The 27786-nt window shown below is 27.1% G+C and overlaps 2 protein-coding genes across 6 annotated transcripts in view; one reads left to right on the plus strand and one right to left on the minus strand.

Annotated features, from left to right (window-relative positions):
- LOC107447774 (uncharacterized) overlaps positions 1-27786 on the plus strand; it is a 67542-nt gene that overhangs the window by 26980 nt on the left and 12776 nt on the right. The window lies entirely within an intron of this gene.
- LOC139427214 (uncharacterized) lies at positions 1209-7131 on the minus strand. Of its 2 annotated transcripts, none has more exons than XM_071188142.1 (3): positions 7022-7131; positions 4058-4105; positions 1209-2708 (listed from the first exon to the last, which is right to left on the minus strand). In XM_071188142.1, the coding sequence occupies exon 3, from the start codon at positions 2694-2696 to the stop codon at positions 1434-1436; it is 1263 nt and encodes a 420-aa protein (XP_071044243.1). In that variant the 5' UTR covers positions 2697-2708; positions 4058-4105; positions 7022-7131; the 3' UTR covers positions 1209-1433. The 2 variants fall into 2 exon arrangements, with proteins under 2 accessions (XP_071044243.1, XP_071044242.1); XM_071188141.1 differs by having other exon boundaries at positions 1209-2711.

Consider the following 27786-nt stretch of genomic DNA (forward strand, 5'->3'; position numbering starts at 1 on the left):
AGCTTAGTTNATATATATGTATATACATATGTATATACATATATACTTAGTTACTTAGTAGTTAAAAGTAGTTTTCTTTGTAAGTTTCCTACTATTTAATTTTCCAGATTGTAGGAATTTTGTGAATATTGTGAATCAAATAATTATTCCGAAAACAGAAATTTTTAATTTTAAATTAAAAAATTCAAATATTTTGTTCGCCATACAGAGATAAAGTGAAAACAGTGTTACATAAAGATGTGGGAAGATATAAGTAAAACATTCAGTTTTTTCGCGGATATGGAATTACCTTGAAAATATGGGTTAGACGGAATTAGAAAAATATGGTATGAATAGGAAAGTGCTTGAATGTTTAGGTTCGTGAGTGTAAATTGGTTGAATGTTAGGTCCCTAAGTGTGCCATATCTCCGGAACTCATGAAATGAATCGAAATATTTTACACACAATTATAAAACTTTTTTATCAAAAATAATTCCATGTGAAAATTAAACGTGCTTTTCCTCTCCATGCTACGCAAATACTGGTTAGTTCCTTGAAGAATTCCTCCACTATGGCTAGATTTGTCCAATGATTGATCCAGAAGTTTCCTTGTCTTCTGAGTCGGGTTCAAAATTACAAGGATACGGAGTTGAACATAGATAGTCGTTAACTCAGAATTAGGTCATCTGTTCAACGCCGGGTATAAAATAAAATAAGAGATACACGTGTGTCAAGAAAATACATTTTCATGTCAGATTTTGTGTTTTAAAATATCGTCCTCACTAATTATACTGAGTTAATTAAGTAATAATTGAACTATTCATATTGAGTCCCAGTTAGTGAAAATTCAATCATTAGAGCAACAGTTATTAAGGTGTACTCGTTCTTGCACACAGTACACTCGTCTGAAACGCAATTAAACTATGGATATAAAATGAACATATATTAAATGATAAGGAGATATAAAGTTGACTATATATAATTGAATAAAAATTATATTATTCTATAAAGCTTCGAATAAAATAATTCACTAATTTGAAATTATCTTTTTTGGAAAAATTAACAAATACAGTTATTGCATGCAAAGCACTTTTCCATCAAACCTACTAAACAAGTAAAAAATAAACAAGCAAAAAGTATTCGATATCAGCTTAAGTAATTAAAAAAAATTTAAACAGAGAGAATAATTTTTGTTAATTAATTTTATTAATATTTTTTTTGTCTTTTTCTATGCTGACATAAAGTGCTTCTAATAGAGTAAAGAAAAATAAATCAGAAATTTTTTTTTGAAGATAATAAGTTCTGTGCTGAATACTGGTGCATTTAATTTTGAGTCCTAAAATACTATTGATACATTTAATTTCGAATATATCAATAATGCCTGCTTTATTCAGTTCTGAATTCTTCATTACTATGTGTTACATTTAGAAATCCAATTCCCAACTACCATGTATTTAGAATCTTGACCATTTTCGACCGATACTCTTGAATATTTCAACTTCGTCCCCAATTTCGTCGTCTTCCGGCTCAAATTCTCTTGAATAATGATCATCATCCTCAATATCTGAAGCGGACAGCCAGCGTGGTTCGCGTGGTTCTAACTCTTTCCATTTCTCATCAAAACTCTTGAATACATCAACTCCATTTCCACCATGAATTTGGCCCTTCGGTTCAAATTCTTTGAAATTATGATCATCCATCTTAATATTTGGAAGGGACAGAAAGCGTGGCTCAGTTGCTTTGAATACTTTCCTCTTCGGATCAAATCTCTTGATTGCCTCTTGCTCAGTTTGATCGATGTCTTCCATCTCTTTTTCCGAATTCTCATCATCCGTTTCAGTACCTGGTAAGGACTCCGAGTTCTGCTCATTATCTTGATCCGAAATCATTTTACAAAAAGATACAGATGGCAACTCGCCACTTGCTCCAGATAAATTTATCGATATTCCACTTCCTTCAGCACTTAGATCATTCTTTATATTCGAAATCAAGAAGAGTTCAGCATCAGGATTGGGTAAACAGATTGGTCTTTTTGGCTTAGCCCCTTTCGAATTAAGATCATTCATTGGAATATCTGAAGAGGATTGCAAGCGGGCTACGTCCAACCCCTCCAATTTTTGACCTAAACACTTGAATGCTTCAGATTTGTTTCCGCTTTGATTATCATCTTCCATCTCAACATCTGGTAATGGCTGCGAATTTGGCTCAATATTTTGATCCGAAATTGTTTTAGAATAGTGGACGGAGGGAGAATTTCCATTTGCTCCAGATAAATTTATCGATATTGCATTTTCATCGGTGGTCAGATCATTAATTATTCTCGTAGCCGAAATGAACGCAATGTCAGGTCTTGGTGGAATATTTGGTCTAAGTTGCTGATTATTAAGAGTAGTGGGAGCATTGTTGCTCTCTTCATCCAGATTTCCTCTTTCATTTAGTTCTTCCCTGCGATATCCTCTGTTCCAATGATGGTTCCAAATTTGCTCAACGATAGGAGCACGCGTGGAAGCATCAGTTTTTATAATGTGCTTTACAATGAAAAATGAGGCCACGCCAGCAAAGACAAAAGCTATGCAGAGTGTAGTAAAAAAGGTAAATCCATCCAGAATTATAAATGTCAGGACCATTGCAAAAAGAAAACACACGGCGACGGTGGCAAAAAAGGAAAAACATCTTGTTTCGCTACATCTGGGGGTATAATTTTCCGGATCAGCCATGATACAGATAAGCTGCTGAAAAAATAATTTGATTTTATAATTAACATATGATTGTTGAAAGTGTAAATGATATTTAAAGTTTTGTAAAATATTTTCAATTTTAGAGTTACTTAAAGCATAATGTGATTATTTTTAAGTGGTCTGGGACATAATCTTTAAAAATCTTCGTGCTATTAAACAATTATTCTGACTTAAATTTGCCTTCAAAATTCCCTGCTCTTTACATTAAATAAAATTTTTCTTCCATATAACATTAATATATATATATATATATATATATATATTAATAAAATTAGGTTGGAAAGGGCAATGGGAGGTAAGGCATTCTGCTTTCGGATTTTTTCAAAAATTGGTTTTAAAGAGAACAATTAGAAATGATTTGAATGATAAAACGAATTTCTAAAGTTTTAAATTATTCATGTCTTGGAAACTTTAAGAAGTTTTAAAACAGCACAATTTTTCATAGCATTCTCATAATTTCCTAAGATCCAAAACGTTATTATTTTAAAATATACAGGGTGTTCTATAAAGACAGCCTTAAACATGTATTTTCAGTATCCATAACAAAAATTAAAACAAAAAGGCATACATTTTAGAATCACAAATTAATATTTAGGAAAGGAAGGAACAAACATGTTATGAAAATCTGATAAATTATAGTCAAGGAGGACTCATGCAATATACATCACAACAATTTTAATTAACGGAAGAAACTTGAAGGTGTTTCTAATATGCCTTGTTTATTTTTACATCTGCCCTCTTGTACTATTATTTATCAAATATATTATAAAGGTAGAAAATTTTAAATTTTATTTTTCTTCCTCAAAAATTATAAATTATAATTGAATAAAATTTAAAATACTGTGGAATTTATTTAAAATTTTGTAAATTGATTTTTCTTATATTTTAAAGTGAATTTTAGAAAAGATTTTTTAAATTTATTATTTGAAAATTATATTATTTAATATATATTTTCGTTTCTAATATTTGATCTAAATCTGAGCACCGTCCTTTTTTTTAGTTTTAAGAGAAACTAAATCAGTTTGATAAACAAAAATGCCAGAAACTTTTTATGTGGCATTTAAAATTAGCAAAGTTTTATGAAAAGTTTCAGAAACTAAATTTTATTACTTTTAATAATGCTGAAAGCTTTATAGTCTATTGACAATTTGTTTCGTACTTTGAATTTATCTACCTACAATTTCCTTCAGTATTTTTCTATTATCTTTAAAATATGAAAAAAATGTCTTAAACTAAAACTACATTTAAAATATTATGATAAAGCATGATTAAAAACGCTTAAAAATAACTAAGTTCTTTAAAAAGAAGATTTCAAGTTATTTCAAAGTTAATGCAATTACCTTTTATCCTTTTTGAGAAATGGAATCTTGAAATAAAAATATCAGCACCTATTATAAAGAAATGACCAGATACTATAAATAAATAAACACATATTCTAATTTTAGTCTTAAATAAGAACCTTTTGTTAGCATGCTGAAATATTCACAAATCCAATATGAAGCATTTTCATTTTCCATGGACTTTATAAATTGACAGACATTTTTAATTTTTAATGCTGAAAACATTCTAATTATTATATCAAATAATGGAATTTAACTTAAGTAAGAACTTTGAAGCTTAAAATGCAATTGTTCTTTGTATCATACTGAGTTTTAAAAGCACTTGAGATAATTTAATTTTTTTAGAATGATTTTCTTTGAAATTTTTTTAAAGGTGAAGCATCGCAAATGACTTGCACAGTTTCACCTTTTGATAAGTATGACAAAGTATTCACAAATAATCCAAAAAGTATTTAAAATTTCTGGAAAAATTTAAAAATTTTAAAAAAATGATAATTGAAATTTTTATAACAAAAAAAATATTATGCTTTAATTTTAACAATATGTCGTCTATTTGGAACAAAGGCATTAATTCTAAGCAATTTTATATAAGAAATAAAATTTAAAAATTGCCTAAATATAAAACTACATTTACCCTCTTAAAAAATACATTAAAAACTGTTTTAAAAAATCAACACTATTTAAAACTGCTTGATTTTTTCATAATTTAAAAAAAAGGCAAACAACAGCATTTGAAACAGGTTATCCAAGAATTTCAGTTTTTTAATAATAAAATTCTACATTTTAAAAATTATAAAATATAGTTGCATCAAATTTGATACAGTTTAAAATTTATTTCAAATTGTTGCTTTTTTCATAATTTAAATAGTAGAAGAACTTTGAAGTTAAATGTAAACAACTTGATAATTTTGTTTAAAATAAATAATAAATTGCAAACTGTGTTTTCATTATTGTTAAAAAAATTAGAAATATCAGTGTTTTTAAATTTTGAAAATGCATTCGATTCTTATAATCTTTTATAATAGATTTTTTTAACATTTCAGTATACCAATCATATTGCTAAACATTTTTAATGATTTCGACTATTATTATTCGGCTCAAATCCTAGCATTTTATTGGAATTAATGCCTTTTAACAAAATATATAATTAACAAAATATAAAACTAAATTTTCAATAACGAAATATATACATGTATTAAAATACATAACTTTTATAAATAAACTACTTTGAAATAAAATCCAGTTTAACGGGAATAACGCAGCATAGACGCTAGTAATTTTGAAACATTAAGTTTGTACTGTAATTCATATTCTTGTTTAATTAATATGCCTTAAATTTAATGTAAACCAGGCCATTGACACGAGATATTGCTAGTATTTTCTACTTGAGATATTTTGTATCTGCTCCAAAGGTAACTTGTATCTTTAGCATATCAGTTAAAAAAACATGAAGTGAAAATTGCGACTCGATTGCGTTCTTTTCCGCGTCATATATTTTGTATCTGTTCCAAAAGTAACGTGTTACTTTCAAATATCTGTTAAAAATACTTGGTAAAAGTTGTAATTTAATTGTGCTGTTTTATGTATCACTATTTTTCCGATCTGTTCCAAATGCTATAAGTTACTTTCAAATATCTGTTAAAAATACTAGGCAAAAATGGTGGTTCAAACCACCATTCATTCAATTCATATTCTTGTTTAATTAATAAGCCTTAAATTTAATATAAACCAGGCCATTGCATGAGATATTGCTAGTATTTTCTACATGAGATATTTTGTATCTGCTCCAAAGATAACTTGTATCTTTAGAATATCAGTTAAAAAACTTGAAGAGTAAATTGCGACTCAATGGCGTTCTTTTCCGCATCATATATTTTGTATCTGTTCCAAAAGTAACATGTTATTTTCAAATATCTTTTAAAAATACTAGGCAAAAATGGTGGTTCAAACCTACATTATGAAGTAACATGTTACCTTCAAATATGTGTTTAAAAACACTTGAAGAAATAGCGCTGTTGGAGAAAATTGTGGTTTAATCCTAAATCAGATATTATGTATCTATTCCAAAAGTAACAGGATACTTTCAGATATCTGTTAATAATACTAGGAGAAAATGATAACTCAAAAGTATTATCTGCTACTTTAGATATTTTGTATCAGTTCACAATCACAATGTAACAAATTACTTTCGAATATGTGAATAAAAAATACTTAGAGAAAATGAGGACTCATTTGCGCTGTTTACTACAACAGATATTTTGTATCTGTTCCGAAAGTAACACATATTTTCAAAGAACAAGCGACTGATGAAGTATTCTAGTACTACCTGTTGTTTTATAACAGATATGTAGTACGTATCTGTGTCAAAACAACAGTAACATGTTATTTAAAAACTGATTGAACACCCACCACTATCATGAATTAACATACATTTATAATAAATAACATTTCCTGACACATTTTGTAATAAATATAAAATGTAACATGCTTTATATTTATTATTAAATATGCCATACAAAGTTAAAAATCAAATATTTCATTTGGGGCAAATATTATAAATTTTGGATAATACATTCAATAATGATTTTTGAAACCCTTGTAAATTGCAAATCGGGAGTGTCTTCTAAGATTTTTAAGCCCCTTTTTTACGAATAATAAATCAGAATTGGTCACCAATTTGTTTATGAAATTGATGACCAATAATTTATGAAATTCTAGCCCATTATTTATGAAATATTAAAGCTTTAGATCAAAAAATATTTTCAGTTTCTAAAACTTGATCTATTCTTTACATTAACATTTTGCGCCATTTTCGTAATCAGGAGAAAGAGGAGCTTGTTAGAGATAGGAATAGCATATCATTTTCAAATTTTTTGACAAATCTTAACATAAACTAAAGACATAGCAAATTTCTAAACATATAACTAAGATATCTAAATTAGCGGAGGAAAAATAATAACTTACTTAAAACATACGGTGAACTACTTGACCTCCGGGTTACCTACAAATCAAAAATGACAATTTTCGAAAAAGTGAAAATTCTGAGTTTTATTTTAAGTCACGTGATGTACGTGCCGATATATGATTGGTTTGATTTACATAAACTAATAACCAGGACACATTTCAACGTTGAAAGTAGAGGAAATTTCCAAGAATTAGTTTTGCAAGAACGGATCTTTTTTTCAGTGTTTTTATAAGTTTCTATTATTTTTTGGCAATTTGAAGTTACATAAATCTTTCTAAAATATATTGAAAGTGGAAAAATTAAAATATATTTGTGGCTGTTTTTACGACGACGTGATTTAGAAAACCGATACACGGATTTATGCTGGGAATGATAGTTTTGTTTAAATTTTTTTTAATTTATTCATTTACAGATTCTAAAGAAATATATAAATCTTTAAATAAAATTAAAGTGTAAGAATTTATTGATCTGAAAAGAATCTCTTCCTAAATAACATGCGCACATTTTTAACAATATAAGTTAGTCGTAATTTCTCATTAATTTTTAAACATTTTATTTTTTAACATAGATGTTTTTTTAAAGTTATAAAAATATTAAATTAATTAAAAAAATTAATTAAAAAATTAATTAAATGTTATGAAAATATGAATTAATTAGTTATAAAAATATTAGTGCTAAGTTACGATTTTTTAAGAAGTTCACGAGTTATTTTTAAATGTAATTTCTTGTATAATTTGAATTACTAAATTTAAATTTAAAAAGTAAAAAAATAAATATGTTTTTAAATTAATTTTTGTTTTGTTAACTGAATTATATTTTAAATAATTTGAATAGATGTTAATTATATGTAAAATAATTTTAACTGTTTGTTAAATATATAACTTTGAAATAATTTGTTAAATAATTTAATTTTTATTTTTATATATTATTCAATTAATATTTAAATTATAAAATTAATGTCTAAAAATATTAAAATTTTAGTAATGAAAAAATTATAATAAAAATATTAAACTTTCAGTAATGAAAAAATCATAATAAAAATATTAAAATTTTAGTAATGACAAAATTATGATAAAAATATAAAAATTTTAGTAATGAAAAAATTATAATAAAATATTAAAATTTTAGTAATGAAAAAATTATAATAAAAATATTAAAATTTTAGTAATGAAAAAATTATATGGAAAATATAAAATTTTTAGTAATGAAAAAATTATAAAAAAATATTAAAATTTTAGTAATTTAAAAATTATAATAAAAATACTAAAATTTCAGTAATGGAAAAAAGGCGTCTTAAGCGTAATGCGGTCACGAAATTATGGAGCCTTAACCTCCCTTACCTTCAGACCCACAAATAGCTATAGCAAAAATACTTTTCCTCAGTAATGAAATTGGTATTTTAATCAAGAAATTAAATTATTTACTCTATTATATCAATAAAACAAGTTTAATTATAATAGTTTAATTTTAAAAAATTATAATTTTCCAAAAGTGTATCATAACTCTTAATGTTTCCAGAAAAAGTTCTAAGATATTATCTTGAACATAAAACATTTTAATGCTATATGAAACACTTGTTGAACAATTTCTGAATTCTTTGTGGGAATAGTTGTAATGGCTTGATACTTATAACGTAATAAGCGAATAAACGTAATGAACGAATTAGTAAATATCAGTACACTGTAAAAAAAATGCAGATCAAAATACGGTAAAAAGTATCTGACTCAGGGTGCCGGATTATTTACCGTTAAATCTATTTTTCCCGGAACAACGGAACAAAAATCCGATATACCGTAATTTTTACAGTAGTGATTACCGTTATATCATAGAATCACTCAAGTGAAATAAATATAACTGTAAAAATTACAGTATAATATTTTATGGTAAAAATGGATTTTAGTGTAAAAAGGAATTTTACGGATGATTACGTACTTACCATCAACTCACCATGCATCAAAAGAATTCCTGATGTATCGGCAATAACTGGACTTCCAACAACTATGTCCGATTTTGGAGAATTTTCTTACAATAGATTTTTATGCAATCCTTTAGAAGAGAATCACTAGGATACAGATCTGGTGAACGAGGTGGCTACTCCCTATTGCCCGTCTGGATTGTATTTGATTCTTGGTACGTAATAGATGTCTTCCCTGTTAACATGTTCCTGTCTTACATCAAGATTTTTGGACAACAGCTCTAAATGACCCTGTAGAGTTAAAAAAGCAGCCCTGAGTTTTTGAGATCGGTCATTATATCCCCATGAAAATTAATAGAGCTAAAAAGAGAGTTGTGAAAGAAATCTTATTAAATTTTAATCTGAATTTTGTCAGGCGGTGCTAAATAAGGTGAGTCGAGACATATTTCTGAATTTTTTTAAGGCATTATAGCTTAAATATTTTATACTTTTATAGCATTCAAGAAATCTAAAGAAATGATGAAACATTCTATGTCTAATTATATTATCATTTGTAAAAGCAAAAATTGAAAAGCGAGATGGAATTTTTGAGATCGGGGATCGAATCTTCTTGGAAGAGAGAGTAGCATTAAAAAATGTGATATGCATGAAACCCTTATGGGTTTAAGCTGAATTTGTCATACCCTTACAAAATTCAAAGGCGGAATTTTGCTTACCTTGAAGCTGAATTTCGTAATACCCTTATAAAATTCAAAAATAGAACTTTGCTTACCCGGAAGCTGAATTTCGTAATACGTACCCTTACAAAATTCAAAAGCTGAATTTTACTTACCCTGATGCTGAATTTCGTTTTACCCTTACAAAATTACTACTAATTACTAAAAAAATACATGCAAAATTCAACTTAAAACTCATAAGGTTGCAATAACACAAAATTAAAGAGATTCGGGATAAATTTTTTGGAAACTTTTCCAAGTTTTTTTATTATTTTGAATTTTTGTACAGTTTTATTATATAAGAAAATGCTCCAAAAATGCTCTTTAAATCACTTTAAAAATATTTTTTTTCAAAACTGTTAACTGTTGATGTAACCAAAAATGTTCTTAAAAATGAATTTCTTTGGTTTATTTTGCTGAAAAATTTATCTACTTCGAATTTCATTTCCTGCTTACTAATTTCTTTAAAAAATAATTAGAAAATTAAATCTCGATACACAAAACAAATCTCCTAAAAAAATGCAATAAAACAACTCAAATGAGCATAATCTTAACTTCATGCAGTCTAATAGGATAATTACATGAATAATTGGTTTTGAAGTAGGAAAAAAAACTGGTACAAAATATTGAGAAAGGAATCTTCGAAGTTCAATTCAATTGGGTTCACTCAGGTTAATTAAAATTGGTCAATTGAAGAGAATTGGTAATTTATTTACATCGCACTAGAGTTGCCCAATAGGTTATTAGTGATGGTCTGGCAAACACCCCTGAGGATGATCCGAGGAAATGCCATCAAAATTATGATCCTCTGAGGCGGGGATGGCTGCCTCGCTTTGTTAGCCCAACAACCTACGCGCGAAGTTGAGCACTTTACTGTAGAATAGTTTAACGAGGACCAATTCCGCACACCTTCGGTCCCCATGCAGGCTGATCAAAGTGGTCACCCACCAGTTTACTGACCGCAATGAAATGTTTGACTTCAATGCTCTTCTGGGAACCGTGTCCTTACAGTCAGTCCATTGCGAGCCGAGTGTCTCAAGGAATAGATCGTTCGCCTTCTAATTAGGTGCACCAGAGATGGCTAGACGATACGAATTCTGCACCTGGATCCCCCGACCCCAGTTCTGACGTAAAATATCCTCAGTGATAGAAGAAACGTGGGATAGAGTCCCCTTGCCTTCAGGCTTACCGTGGGAGGGTTTCACGTGTTTCCTCTCCATGTGACGAAAATGCGAGTTAGTTCCATTAAAAAGTTCTTCACGAAGCCAAATTTCTCCCATGTCTTATGGTTTAGGTTCAAAATTACAAGGCTATGGAATTGTAGTCGTAAACCCAAAAAAGTGGTTCGCCTGTTGTTGGCCGGTCATAAAATAAAATTGGACATACAAAATTGGTTATAAAATAAACTAAAATCAGTTAATTGTAGGACCAATTGAAGAGGAAACTGAACCAAGTCTTATCTCGAGTACCAATTGAGGTTAAAAAAATTTGTTGCACTGTTTCAAAAATAATTATTTTCAACAAATAAAAACGTTCAGATTTTTAAATTTTCGTACCTCGGCTAGGTCCCCCTTATACCTCAATCTTCCATTTGAATTTAGCCTCTGTTTTTGTGTTCGATTTGAATGGTACAAAAAAATCTATATTTATTTTATTTGAAGCTTTCTTTTTTTTGCTTAGAACAATTGCAAAACTTCTGAAGAAAAGGAAATGTTCTAAAAAAATTTTCTTGAAAACAAATCAATCACTTTGCAAAGTTCAGTTGTTTAAAAATGCAATAATAATAATGATAATAATATTCTGTAACCCTTTGACGCATATCGGACACCGATGTCCCGTTTATATACTTTTTTCTGATGCTCTAATTACAACAAAAATATATTTTGATGTTTTAAAACACAGTGTAATAGTTACTAAAAAAAGCCTGTTAAACTATCGGTATTTGTACTAAAATATAAAACCCCCAAAATTCTTTTTATCTAAACTATTTATTATCTTATTTCAGTTAAACGTTATATATGTCCAAAAAAGAAATACTAAACATAAACAGATTATGTCAATTTTGAAATGAAAGTTTTTATTGTTTATATTTATTTCCGTTTCAAAAGTCAATCAACTGAAATAATGTGTTGTAATTTGTCATTCTCGTTTTTTTTGGTGTCATTCATGAAAAAGTAAAAGCGCTTTTTTAAGAAGGCGGTGTTTTCCTTATCTATTTTTAAAGAGCGCCTCCTACGAAATAAAGTGAGACAATTGGCATATTGAGAGCCATAATTTAGCTTGAATGATAGTTGAAAAACCAATTATGTTCTTTTATATCAGCAGAAGAAATTGATCTCCACTTGTGTTTACTTTTATTATTTTTATGTGATAAATAACAATAAAGAACAGTTTTTTCTGTTACATGAGATATTTTAACGGATCTTTGATCTTTTCAAGTGATTGATTTTAAATCTTCAATCGGTTACTCTCTCTAAGTTACAATTTTTTTTCTTTTAAATGACATTTTTAGTCCATTTTTTTTCGAAATGTACAAGTTTGAAAACTTTATGTAAAACAGGGTCACAAAAATTTTGCGACAAACTTCTTGGGGAGTTAAGGCACTTAATCAGGATTAATATTGCATAGGGACCCATGCCCGGAAATTTCATCAGACTCCATTAGCGCTTCCCTATTAGGAATTGTTTCTTCGTGTGCTTCTGAACAGGTCTACTTGTACCCCTAGCGGTGTATGACGACATTTCCGGGCATGGATTCCTATGCAATTTTAATTTTGATGATGTGCCTAACTGCCCTAGAAGTTTGTCGCAATATTTATACGACCCCTTTTTATACTTGTTATACTCTTTTTTAAACTTGTACATTTCGACAAAAAATAGACTAAAAATGTCATTTAAAAAAACTGTAGCTTGTTGAAAGAAAACGATTACAGATTTGAAATATATGACGGTGAAATATCCAAGATCCGTTAAAAATTTGACACGTTAAAAAATCTGAAACGTGATAACGATATTCTATTTAGAAAAGGAAAGTGTCCTTTTTTTAAATTTTCTATGATAAGTCTCAAATTGTTTGCGTGGAATATAGAGATGAACTATTAATTTTTTTAAGAAAATAAAGAACTGCTTTAAGACTTACATTTACTGAAATAACACAAGAGTATTATTTTGCTCAAAATTCAAAAAAAAAAATTTTTTTAACTATTTATGTTCGTTAAATTTTTTTGCGTTTACACATGTTGCATAGTTTAAAAATAAATTCTTAACAAGTACTGAATAAGTAACTAGTCTGACAAACAGTTTCGAATTAAAAATGCTAGAGACGCATCATCTTAATTATTTCTTCATAGAAGTTTAGTTTTTAACTGAAATAGTTTTAGTATTCATTCCTTAATAGTATTCATATAATGTCTGTCTAAACCCTATTTTCCGTTTCAAAGCGTGTTGTACATCTTAAATGCTGCACGAGCAAATTAATTTAAGTTTTAGGTCTTCGCATTCACGTAGTATTTGATGATAATTTATAGACAATGCCTTAGTTTTTGCGTCATATGCATTATATAGAACTTGAAATGACAGTTTTTTTTAATGCTTTGTTTACTATTTTGTTACTTAGTTTATCTTTAATTTGTCTTCTGAGTACAACTATTTCTTTAATGTGACTCTACGCATCCACTAAAGAATATTTATAAATAGTGATTAATCTTTCAATTCAAATATGCTTTGCATCATGTGTATTATATAAAACTTGAATTGATAGTTTTTGAAATGTTTTATTAATTATTAAACTATTTAATTTATTATTTAATTTAATTTGTCTTCCCATTAAGCAACTATTTATTTAGTGTGACTCTACGCATGCACTAAGGGATATTAATAAATTGTAATTAATGTCTCAATTCAAACATGCTTACATCATGTGTATTATATAAAACTTGAATCGATAGTTTTTTAAATGTTTTATGAATTATTAAACTATTTAATTTATTCTTTAGTTTAATTTGTCTTCCCATTAAACAACTATTTATTTAATGTGACTCTACGCATTCACTAGGGTATGTTTATAAATAATGAATAATCTCTCAGATCAAAAGTGCTTCGCATCATGTGTATTCAATAGAATGTATTCAGATATTCAATAGAAATTAAAATCATAATTTTTTAAATGTTTTTGTTAATTATTTAACTATTTAAGTTATTATTCAGTTCAGCTTGTCTTACTTTTAAACTACTGTTCATTTAGTGTGAATCTATGCATACAAATAGGAATATTAAGAAATAGTGAATAGGTGATCTCTTAATTCCAATTTCGTTTGGGTCACATGCATTATCTAGAACTTGAAATAACAGTTTTTTTTAATTGTTCATTTAATTATATTATTGCTCAATTTATTCGTAAAATTATTTGCTGTTAACTGTTTATATTAACTGCAGTGTAACTACGTTGAACTACATTATTGTACTTTTTCAACTCTATAACAAGTAACTTTGGTTCAGGTTCACTTTCAGAAATAAAACTCTCACTTTTGACGATTCAGCAATCCTTGAGCAATATTTCGTTAATTTTTAGAATCATTTCGTCATGAAATGACGTACTTTGTGACAAAACGCGAACTCTCAAATATATGACGAGAATATTTCCTCAACTCTGAACTTAGTCACTGCGCATTATGGGAAATCGTTAACACACATTGAAAGACAGAGCAAGAAACAAGACTAGATGACCGAAAATTAGCTGACTGGTAAGTATGGAGGTCAAAGAGTCTGTTTCGTACCCGGGTTTAAATCCCGCTTCGGACATGTGAGTAATTTATCCCTTAGTTCCATCTGCCTTGTGTTGTTTGGGTGACATTGGTCTACCTATTATATGCTGATAAAGTGAGTGATTACGAAAGTTAAATACATTTGTCACTACGAGATTTACTTTTTTGATTCCTTTATCTGGAGAAAGAATATATAATAAAATGGCGAAATATTTCTTTAATTTTGACGAAATTTGTTTCCTCGAAGAAGTGCTGATAGTTAGTACATCTCTTTAAAAAAAAATTTGAAAAAATAATCATGCATCAGAAAACGGTTTCGTCAAAAACGAAGAAAGTTTAGTGAAATTTCAGAACTAATTTTTTGCAGTGTTGAATGCAAATCTGGTTAAATTTGGCACCTTATTAAAGTTACCATTATTATAATTCAGCATTGAATCGATTTTCTTTGAGACAGTAAAAGAAAATCGATTCAACGCAAAATACCTAATCGTAGTCATTTTTTAGTGTTCATTGTGAAATGTTTTATGTTTTAGAATGTAAATATTTAATTCATCGTAAATTTTTGTGACCTTCTCTTGTTTTTCTCGACGCTAATGATTCATTCGTTTAATATTTAAATCTAAACAATAAACATTCGTATAACAATAGTATCGGGTTCCATCATTTTATGTTTTAATTATAGAGACAAAAGATTTAGGTAAGAAAACAACGAAGGATGTTTTGCAAAATTTCATTTTTCCACTGACAAACGAAAAATGTTTTATTTTAACCTTTTGTTTTTTTATTTTTTATTTTACGTTATCTAGAAATGCATTAATGCGCTGTTAGACTGCAATTTATCCTTAATCATGATCCGAAGACAATATTGCCGCCTGCAACAAAAGAAAAAAAAGAAATCATATAGAATTTGAGATTTTTAAAATTATAGATATGTGGTTCTTTAAAAACGTTTCCCATAACATCGGTGAATCTTTTTCTATTTTGATAAACTCAAAATGCACATTTAATAAAGTTTACGTAGCTCGAAGTGCGCGTTTTTCAAAAAGCAATTGATCTAACGCAAAATACGCCTTTAAAACATGGTATTGCTTTACATGCGCTTTTGAAATATCAGTCATTGCAAATTGTGTGAAGTTTTTTTTTTTTTAAAAAGATAAGTAGCTTGATATGCTTATTTCATAAGTAAGCATACTTGAAAAGGCGTATCTAATAAAATGGACATAGCTCATTACAAGCGGTTAGAAAAATGCACTGATTCAGAAAAGTATGGTAAAAACTACCAGAATATGGCAAAATTTCTGCCTATATGGAAACACCTAAACTCACAATAATTTTTACTAAAATGTTTTGGTAATGATTTTGGTGAAAATAGTAATAAAATATTGTTTTATAATCTGTGTTAAAATTTGAATAAATTAATCCCGGTACCATGGCATAAAAAACATTTATTTGGTAAAATTTATTTTCAAGCTTTGTATTTGTTATAAAATGTATGGTAATAAGAGCTATAATTTTGAAAACCAGAATTTTTAGTAAACCGTTACCATGAACGGAAAAGTTACCAAATTAATGGTTAAAATACCGTATGTTTTGGCTTTATTTTTTTTATTTTTTTTAAAAAAAATTTCTCCGGGCGGATATAACATCTGATTCCGTTCTAACAAGGTGTATTTTATGTTACGTCTTTCGTTTTTAATGCTAATTTCGATTTTTTTTCTGTCGAATGTACATTTTAGCCTAGATCCAATTAATTGTATACGCAATTAGAGCTAAGGCTATTTTTTCAGTAACACAGAGCAAACCCTACTCACTTTCTTAAACATGCCTTTTGAGTAATATCTTTTTTTTCAAGCATGCATTTTAAACAATGTTAATTTCCTTTATTGTGCATTTTGAGTTTTGGCTAAAATAAAAAGTTCACTGATGACCTGATGTAAAACAGTGATAGTTTTAAATCAAAATACAGTTTTTAAAACATTGTGTTATAAAATTGCATTAAAAGTAGCCTTTTTTAAAAACAAAGTTTAGCTAGTAAGTATATTTTTGTAATAATAATATTTCAAGAGTAAAAGTTTTTATAACAAAATGTACCTTCTGAAACATTTCTAACAAAAACGTGTGAGAAGTGAAATTTTTTTAAGCAGCATATATCTATCTTCTGGAACATTTTGTAGTTAGAACGTATTATAAAAGTAACATAGTTATTAAAACAAAATAGCTTCTGGATAAATTTGTAATAATTATAAATTAGGAGTAACATTTTTATACAAGTTTCTGAAACAGCTTTTGATTACAATTTATTAAGAATAACAGTTTTTAAACTAAGTATAGCTTCTGAAACATATTGTAATAATAACACTTTTTAAAAACAGAGTGTAGCTTCTGAAACATTTTGTAATAGCAATGTGTTAAGAATAACAGTTTTTAAATATGGTATAACTTTTGAAACTTATCGTAATAATAACGTATTAAGAGTAACATTTTTAAAAACATAATCTAGCTTCTGAAACATTTTGTAATAAGAATGCTTTAAGAGTAGCAGATTTTAAACAAATTATATCTTCTGAAAGATATTGTAATAATAACGCATAAAGAGTAACACCTTTTAAAAATAATATCTAGCTTCTGAAACATTTTGTAATAACAATGTATTAAGAATAACAGTATGTAAAAAAAAGTATAGCTTTTGAAACATATTGTAATAATAACGTATTATGAGTTTATGAGTAACACTTTTTAAAACAAAATAAAGCTTCTGAAGCATTTTGTAGCAGTTAAGTATTAGGAGGGATTTTTTTCGAATTTATTCTGTGTTTACCCTTTCTTTTTCTAATAGTCATGCAAATCGCAAGGTCAGCAACCGAGAAAATTTTTATTTTACTCTTAATGTATAATTTTCAGTTCTTTCATTCTTATCTGTTTTATTTATCACTGCCGCTCATGATTATTTAAAAAAAAAAAAGAAAGAAAGAAATTATATGTTGAATGGGAGTTGAAGACAGGCGTTCAGTTGTAAACACGTGGGTCCAGTTCCGGCTCGCATAGGCGTGGTGGGAAGAGTTTTTCTCTTCTGTGCCCACTATTTACACTTTTTCTTTTGAACGATAATGACATCTAAAACTGTTTAATTCACAACAAAAGATGAAACAACGCAACGAAAATCTCATTTAAATAATAAATGGATGTTAGATAACCGTTTGTTTATTTACGTTATTTCACTTTCTTCTTATTTTTAATATTATTCATAATTTCATCATCATTATTATTTATTATTATTATAATTATTCATAATTTCATAATCATTATTATTATTCATTATTATAATTATTCATCGTTATTATTGTTACTTTCATAATTATTCATTATTATTATTAATAATAATTTTATTCTTCTTCTTATTATTATAATCATTATTATTATAATTACTTTCATAATTATTCATTATTATTATTAATATTATTATTATGGTTTTTTTTATTATTTCCTTGTGTAATCATTATTCTTTTCCTAGTTTCATTCTATTCATTAATTAAACTTTTTCTTTTCATTGAAAACTATTTAATTCAAAAAGATGTTTAGGTTCTCAATATAGGCGTTATCGCCCTCCAGCGAGAGACTTTTACGGGTATTAAAGGTGATTTTTCTAGGTTTTTAAAGGGTCGTTAACAATCTATAGATGAACTTAGTTATTGATTACTAATTAAGATTCATGCATTTCTTTATTTGTTTTCGAAGAATTATTTTAATTTTTAACTCGGTTCATAATATTTGATAATCAGGGGAAGAACGGTTTATGTCTATGAAAGCTGATTCTGAGAAAAAATGTCAAGGTTTGGAATAGTGCAGAAGCATGCATACGATTAAAATCGTAAAAATAAAAATAAAAACAAATGGCGCAAGTATTTATTTACATTCCCTAAAATTTTTTTAAACAAAATTTACAATTTTTGACATCGAATATCGGGTAGGATAAGAACTGTTTTTCTTTCTCTAAAATCCTTTCCTATTATTCGTCAAAATTCCTCCCTAGCCTCTAGTATTTACTATATTTTGTACTAGTATTTACTACTCTTCGCCTTTCTTTCCGCATCCTCGTATTTTCTTCTTCTGAGGTACGTTTAAAATACGGAGGATTTCATAAAAATTCCGATGTTACCATATTAACAGAAGAATTACCAAATGAATAGTTTAAATGCCCTATAAACGAGAATTATGTTTCTTTTTTCTTTACCAGAAGTATCATTACCATATAGCACAGTAATTTTACCAGATTTTTTTCTCCGTCTTTAAAAGAACATTTACAATGTAAATCCATTGGTCATTAAGTATATTTTCAATAACTAAAAGAGGTGGTCATAGAAATGTATTGTAACAAAAACATTAAAATTTTAAATTGAAGAGAAGAATTATTTATTTATTAAATTATGCATATCATTTCTGTTCCATTTTTTAAGTTGAAGTTAAAAAATTTTGAACTTACAAAGTGGGCTGCGATTCAAAAAAGGTTGAGAATTTTATCAAATAGACGTCCATTAGATAGATGAAGTGATACAACGGAAAGATCATTTAACTAATAAATTCGTGTCATTCTGGAAAATTCCGGACAAATGGCTTCTGTGCATAAACAAAATGTAAGTATTAGAGTAATTTTGAAATATTAAAACACTGCTGAAACCTTATATTTTAATTGCATTAGAATAAAAATTTCCATTAAAATGGTTTTGAAAAAAAAAGAATTAATGGAAAATTTCAATTGATATGATTTAGGGTATACGAAGAATTTATCGTTTTTATATCTTGACATTTTGCTGTTTCTTTTGAGCGACAAAAAGTGATAAATGGTAAGAAAAAATCCCTTTTCCTTGACTAAATGAAGCTGTTTTGCTTGAATTTTAATAAAATTAAGTGAATTGCTCAACAATGTTTGAACAATTGAATTGTTTTTGCCGTAAAATGGTTTTGAAAAACAGAATGTACGGAAAATTTGAATTGATATGATTTGGGGTACACAGAGAATTGTTTTTTATTATGTCCTAACATTTTGCAGTTTCTTTTGAGCGGCAAAAAGTGATAAATGGTGAAAAAAGATGACTTTTCCTTGATATAAATGAAGCTGTTTTGCTCGAATTTTAATTAAATTAAGTGAATTGTTCGACAATACTTCTAGGCAAATTATTTGTTGGTTACATTCTAATACTCGTGACAACACTTTATTTCTTTCGGTTTTTTTATGCAATTCAAATTAGGTACACTTTTTTGCAATCACGCAATTTATAAAATCTTTTTCTTTAATTAAAATAAAAAGTGTTTGAAGCCTAAATAGGCTTGAAGTATATTTTATTTTATCAAAAAATAATATAACTTTATGTTAGATAAGTATGTAGGAGCAGCGTCATTATTAAATTATTATTTTATTTTTAGCGTTTATTTAATTAAAAGCAATTCAACTAAGTAATTTTTTGTATTTAAACTCCGTACCAAATGCAATATACATTTTGCGAGCAACGTCAAATCGTTACGTTTTTAAATTCTGAGATAGTTTTTAAAAGTTTTCATAGAAATTAAGTTCATAATTCAATGTATTTACATGCTCTGGTGCATATTTTAACATATACTAAAAATACATTTCATCGACTAATATAAATTCATATAATTTAGTTGAAAATAATTAAATTACTTTCGCTTAACATTTAAGGTAAAAAATTACGGAGAAACAGAAATAAAATATTGAAAAGTAACAAAAAACGAAATATATCAGATGTACCGGTAACTGTGTTAGATCTTTTGATACGTGCTAAGTCTTTTTATCTTTTACGGCATATACCTAGGCAATATTTTAGGAAAAACTACATAAAAGAAGGAAACAAATAATTTTCTAAGTATCCAAACTTCTTTGTAATCGAATAAAAATCATAATAATATTGCCAAAGCTCTTTAAGGACCATCTATAATTTGGTTCGCCACGAATTATTGTTAAATCATGTCCTTAAGTCTATTGTTTATTTATAAATACTATTTTAAATTTACTCCATTATTTTCTTAGATCAAGCAGATTCTAATACGACCAGGAAAAGTGTTTTCTTTTATCATAGTAGCATATTATTCAAATTGTAAATGAATTTAATGACATATAATTTGTTGCGCTAAACTATAATCATGAGATGAAATAGGTTAAATACAAATCTTAACTTGTTTAAATTCTTAGTGGGAAAACATTGAAAATGGTATAGTTTCATGCCTTTAATGATATATAATTTATTGCTATTCAGAATTTTTTGCGCACTACTTTTCTAACCCTAGAAAACTAAACTTCAATAAGTGATGTTCAGTAACTAATTATTCAATTAATAATTTCTCTTAAACTATTTTTAATTCTTTTGTTATTTAATTCCTGATATTTTTTCATGCAAAAAGCAAGCTAGGTTATCATTGAAAGTTTTGAGAGAAAGAATTTTTCAATTTTTTTTAATTCTGAAAATAATGATTATTTATCGGTAATTTATAAGTAAAAATCAGTAATCTATGCGATAGTTATTATGGTAGTTATTAGATTTATCATGTGAAAAACTTTAAATTATTGGTGCAAGATGGAGGATTTAAGAATATTAATTTATGTTTATTTTTCAAATCATCAGTACAATTTTTAAAGCGCTAGTTTTTTGTAAGATAATATGTAGGAAGTACGATTATATATACAAGAACAAAAGTATCTAAATCAGTTATTATCCATTTGGTTCACATGACCATTTCACGAACATATGATCATTTGATACATAACATAATGCTTTTGTTGCTGGAATTCTTCTCAATTCTTTTGTTGGTGTACCCATTCCTCATCTGTGGAACTCCTGAATGAGTATTAAATTTTTATCGTTAGTTACCATCCCCAAGATTCTGATTCAATTTTAAGTAGTTAATCAAGACTTACATAAATCCTGCATAAAAATGAGCCTACCTTTTAAATATTAATTCATAATTAGTAACAATTATTTCATTTATATGATTCATTAATGTTTAAAAATGATCAATTTATTTTCAAAAAATTATATTAATACTTTGCTATTTCCTTTGTTTCATAAATTCAGTGCAAAAATAAGCTTATATTCAATTTATTCAATAAAATTAGTAGCAAATTATTTTCAAAAAATTTTGTTAATACTTTGCTATTTGCTTTGTTTCATAAATTCAGTGCAAAAATAAGCTCATATTCAATTTATTCAGTAAAATCAGTAGCAATTAATAAAACTAAGAGATTAATTAAAATTTTAAAAGTTTCAAGCGTTTTCTTTTAAAGGAAAGAAAGCTATCTAAAAATCTAAAAGATCTATTCATAAATCTTTTTCAAAAAAAAAAGGAATGAAAAACGTGAACTACAATATGCAAATTTTTTTATCTTTTTGATTCAATAATATATCTTCCATAAGTGGGTGTTGACTTATCTCTTCAATTATTCTTATTGAAGAATTGAACAATTTAATACGTGGGATAAGCAGAGATGTCTGAACCATGTGTCATGAATTGAAACATCCGAATGAATCAGATAGAAGGAACGTTTTATTCGAACATTGATCTTTAAACTACCTACATTCGTTTTCTCTTCTTTTTCTCTTCTTTTTCTCAGCTTTAACAGAGCGGTATTTTAAATAGCATAGTGCATCAAGCAAGACAAGAAAAAAAAATTTGCCTATAAAAGATTTTGATAGCTATGAAGTGTGATGATATAGATAAGTTGTTAGTTATGATAGCTTTTGTATTAAATAGGCCTATTTATTTAAAGATAGTACGATAGAGTTATTTATAGTAGATATCAACTAAATGGTAGTTATTTTTTCTCACACTAACTGAAGTGTTTCCCATCTGCGCTATTTGCTTTGTTTCAAAATAACTTTATTTTATTGAGAAAAAAAAATTGGCATGAACATTGACATGAATATGCATACATATGAAAATCCATTAATTAAATGAATTTACATGACAATACATGAATCCACTGGACAATGCATGAATTTTGACAAGAAAAAAAAATTCTTTGACTCGAGCAATATTTTCGGAGTATACTGAATCATACTACCCAACATGAGCAAGCACCTAGCCCCGTTTTTAGAGCTTTATCTTTCAATTGACAGGGTACGAAATAATCAGCATGTACATGCCAATTATTTCAACTAAATCGAACTCACGACCGTCAGATTTACACCAGGAAGGAATTTTCGCCAATTGCTCCATTGCAGTGCGGTATGCCATATTTGAAGGATTTTATGATATTGAACCATAATTTCCTAAACTATGGCAGTAAATAGAATAACAGAAAAGGAATTTTTAATTTTGATTACTCAATTATATGGTAACAAGGATCTGTTTGATACCTTCTTAATATTGCAGAAATTTGCACCGTATTATCGAGGTATTATAATTAAACATTGAATCGATTTTGTTGAGATTGAATAGATGCCTTTCTTGGAGGAAAAAGTTTGCAATATATTAATTAAATATTACTGGGAGATAAATGATATATCTGAATATCGTGATATATCGTCTGAAAATATGAATATTCCCCTATATACTGTGTAATTTTTTCAATTTCACTAATTTACGTTATTTTTATATTGCTCAATATTTCCGTTCCCCAACTTAAATTATATGGTATTGCAACAATTATAAAATATTCGGTAATTATCGTTCTCGATAATGCTCACAATATTATATTCGATACTTATTGCTGTCGATAATGATCACACTGGAACATTTACAAAAGGTATGAGTATCATTACTACTTATATTACATCACATTACGCCCTTTATTTACATAGTTTACTGAATTCAATTTTTTTTATTTAAGTCAGTTAAAGTAGTATTATTACATTTTAAAATTGTTTTGAATAAAATAATTGTGCAATTTAAAATGATAATTTTTAATATAATTTGTTAAATTTAATATTAAAAACAAATTATAAAAATTTAACTGTAACCAGAGAAATTAATTTATCAAAATTAATTAGATTTTGAAATTCCACACCAATATAAATACGCTCTTTCTATTATCTCTGCAACAGAAAATAAACTTACAAACAGAAAAAAAAATTTTGATTCTTTCTACAAATATTTTTTTTTTCTGTGCAATCAACTTTCTCAGTCAACCTATCTATTTTTTTCTTTAAATGTAAGTAATTAGTTAACTTAAATAGCTAAATTTTTTCTTATAATTACTTAATAAAGTGTTGAATTATTTAGTTATTATATTAAAACTGACTTAAATTGTAATTTTTAGAGATTCCAGAGATTAGTAGATTTCACGAGATTCCACAGATTTTCCGTAATAGATATTTTGCATCTACTATATAAATATATCTGTTACAGAATCATACCTGTCACAAAATTATTCCTGGTTTAGAATCATACCTGTTACAGAATGATACCTGTTGCATAATAATACTTGTTACAGAATAATACTTGTTACAGAATAGTACCTGTTACAGAATATTTGTTACAGAACAATACCTGTTATAGAATTAAACCTGGTGTAAAATTATACCTGTTACAGAATCGTATCTGTACCGAAATTTACTCGTTACTTTTAAAGTGTTTTGTTTCAAAAGACGGCCGCGAGTTGTGTTTCAAAATGAAAGGCAAAAGTTGTTACTCAATTGTGTTGCCAAAACATTTTTCTACTTTTTTTTGTTAATCAAATTCTCTTTTAAAGTTTGAGCTGCTACTGTATTATTGAGCTAATATCGTAATTTTATAGCATTAATTAACATAAAGGCAATGAATCACTCATTAAATAAATATTACTGTAAAAATTAAGATATAATATTTTGCTGTGAAAATGGATTTTACGAATAATGTACCCAGGGTTGGACTGGCCGTAGACCTGAAAAAGTGATCGCTCCCTGGGCCCCAGCCAAAGTGGTGGGCCTTCCTTAAATGTGAGGTGCTCTGACCCCATGCTGTTTTGACTAAAAAAAGCATTTAAAAAAAATCAATATAGTTTTTAAAACATGCTTTTTCATAATATGTTTTATTCTTGGCATTATGAATAAAATATTTGTTTACAATTTCATTCAATGAATTAATCTGTAAATACGTAAGTGAGTCAGAATTTAAATAACTGAGGAACAGAGCATCTTCAGCCTAATGCTTGTGCACAAAATTCTGAATATCGATGTATTGGCAAAAATTATGACTCCTGTGCAGCTAAAAACTGTATTTGAGTTGAAAACGCTTTTTAAGCTGTTTTCAACATTCTAAATGTATTTCATAAATTACTGCAACATCTCGAAAAATGAAATAAATTGAACTATATCACCTGATTTCTGCTGGTTCGTTTCGCTGGTGACATACACTCTAAAACAATCCAGCATAGATTTAAAACTTTTTAATTTTTTTTAAATTTAACATTGTTGTACACAGCTTGCTAGCAATATTAATCTAATATAATCATAAAAAATTATGTACTTTTGTACGCTGAAAAAAATATCTAATATGGAATAAATATTCATCTAAAACTTTTTTAATTTAATAAAGTTGTAACTAAACTAAACTAACTGACTAAATTATAACTTAACTAACTAATAACTTAACTAAAACAACTGCATGAACTTAAAAATATTAAAACTTCGTATTTCATCTAATTTAGTATTCATATAATTTAATATTGTAATAGAGCATTTCAATAAAGTTAATCTTATACAATTTATGAAAAAGTAGGAGTTTTTTACACACTCTAAAGCAACTCTAACATGGACTTCAAATCATTTTAAAACCAGTTTAAATTTATTATGATACAATGTATCAATAAAATCAATCTGATATAATCTTTAAAAATGAAGAAGCTTTAGCACGCTTAATTTAAAATCGTTTAAAAACTTTTACTAGTTTAATTTTGTCGCAGAACAGCGTTTCAATAATCTGAAACAAATATATTAATTCACTCTAAAACAACTCCATCATAGATTTAAAACTAATCAATCTCTTTTATTAAATTTAACATTGTTGTACGAGCTCGTATACAGCTTTTCTAGCAATATTGATCTAATATAATCTGAAAAAGTATGCACTTTTACACGCTTTAAAAATAATCTCTAATATGAAATAAAATTCTTTTAAAACTTTTTTAATTTAATAATGTTAGACCCAAGGTTTCAGTGACATAATTCTGATATAATTTGCAAGAAATTGGATATTTTACAAACGATAAAACAACTCCAATATGAACATAAAATAATTTTGAAACTTTTGCAATTCAATATTGTTGTGTATATATATATATATATATATATATATATTCAAATGAAGATAAAACAAAGGAAAATTATAGACATATGAAATGGGGGGGGGAATTATAATGAAAGAAAAATAGCAAACAACTGATTAAAAAAAAATGATGAAATTTTTTTAAAGAAACCGGAAAATAAAAGATATAATCTTTTCATCAGCCTACACGATTATATCCGCAAAAAAGAGTGCTTTCTGATATTGTATCAATATAGCCAAAGCAAAATATATTAATACAATAGTGTGAGGAGCACTCAAAAAAAAGTTTTTAACGGCACTTTAAATTCCTCTTGTTACNCCCCCCCCCAACCAGCAAAAAATTTCTAGTTGCGCTACAGTCTTAAAGGAAAGAAGCAATAAACGGAAAGAAAAATAAAGGAAAAGATTCTTACCAAAACATTTAATTTTTTCATTAATCTACATATTTAAAATAGTAGTTTGTTAGCTTACTTTGAAGTTTCAGTTCGCGGTCTTTCTGATTTCGCGCATTTCTTATAATTTTGAAAAAAAGATTGCAAGACAGAAAAATATTGCTCCCTAAAACCGGGTCTTGCTCGTTAAAAGCGACATCTGTTCCATAGACTCAAAATTGATCCAACCAAGTATTCTCGTTTCCCTCGGTAAATCCGAGTTCTCGTTAAATCCGAGCTCGTTATAAACGAGTTCGAATGTATATATATATATATATTCCAAAACAGTTTCAAACATGGATTTCAAATCAATTTAAAACTTTTTTAATTTCATATTTTCATGTGCATATTTGTCAAAAATATCAATCTAATAGGAAATATCAGTTAAATACGAAAACAATTGCTTGTACTTCGTGTTAGCTTTTATATTTTAATATTGTTATAAAGCAGTTCAATAAAATTAATCTTATACAATTAATGAAAAAGTAGCTGTTTTCACACAATCTAAAACAACTTAAACATGGACTTCAAATCATTTTAAAACTATTTTTATCTTAATTTTGTTAGGATGTAATGTATCAATAAAGTCAAACATACACAATCTGTAAAAACATAGGAGCTTTAACACACTTCAAAACAACTCCAATATTGATTTAAAATTATTTAAAAACTTTTACAAGTTTAATTTTGTCATAGTACAGAGTTTCAATAATATCAAACAGCAAAAAAAGGTAAGGTAAGCTTACTCTTAAAATCTCTATTATAAATTAAAAATCATTCTAAATTTAATATTGTTACAGAAAGAGCTTTGTTAATATCAATCCAATATATTTTTAATGTTCAGTCTATTAGTTAAATATTTATACTACCCAATCATTTCATTTGTTTCGAAATATCCTTATCTAAATTTCGCTTAATGAAAATCATCCATTTTTAAAAATATGTTCCCACTTTATTGCAGGTTGTAAGTTTAAAAGTAATAGCAATATTTTGCCTTTAATCCTTTAAAATTACACGTAGCGTAACTAAATGCATATGATATTTTAGAAGATTGATGGTGTTTTTAAGACTGTATGTCTGTAATAAGCATTTTATGATTTTCCACAGTGAAGTGTTTCACGTAGCCATTACATTATAAATAAATAAAAAATTCCCATTCTAAATTTATTAAATTCGAATATTCGAATTTCTATTTTAATAAAGTTCTGTTTCGAATTCAAAAAATTATAATCGAAAAATAAATTAATAACGTTATTATTTTGAAGTCAATTAACTTGCAGAAACATTGAACAAACCTCATTTGGCAAAGCTTCTCATTTTCAATTTATCAAAAAATGGTGATAGTTATTAATGCATGATAAATTAACTACATTATTTATCAAACTGGGATCAATTTTTATTCCTTATGTTTCGAAAAATATTTTTATTATAGATCTTTCGATATTGCGGAAAGAATTTCTATTAATTTATAAGACAACCATATTTGCGTGCATCTTAATTAATATAATTCCTTGTGCTTTCATACTGCTGAATAAAATTCGTAGATTTTGATTGAAGTAAACATTTACTTTCAATTGATATTATTTTAGAAGATATTTTGAAATTTAAATCAAGTTCTTATGTGCTCTTAGGTTTCGGTGAATCACAGGATGTAATGGTTTAAATATTTTGTCTTAGGTTATTTTAA

Source organism: Parasteatoda tepidariorum, chromosome X2 (assembly GCF_043381705.1).
Source record: "Parasteatoda tepidariorum isolate YZ-2023 chromosome X2, CAS_Ptep_4.0, whole genome shotgun sequence".
Lineage (NCBI taxonomy): Eukaryota > Metazoa > Arthropoda > Arachnida > Araneae > Theridiidae > Parasteatoda > Parasteatoda tepidariorum.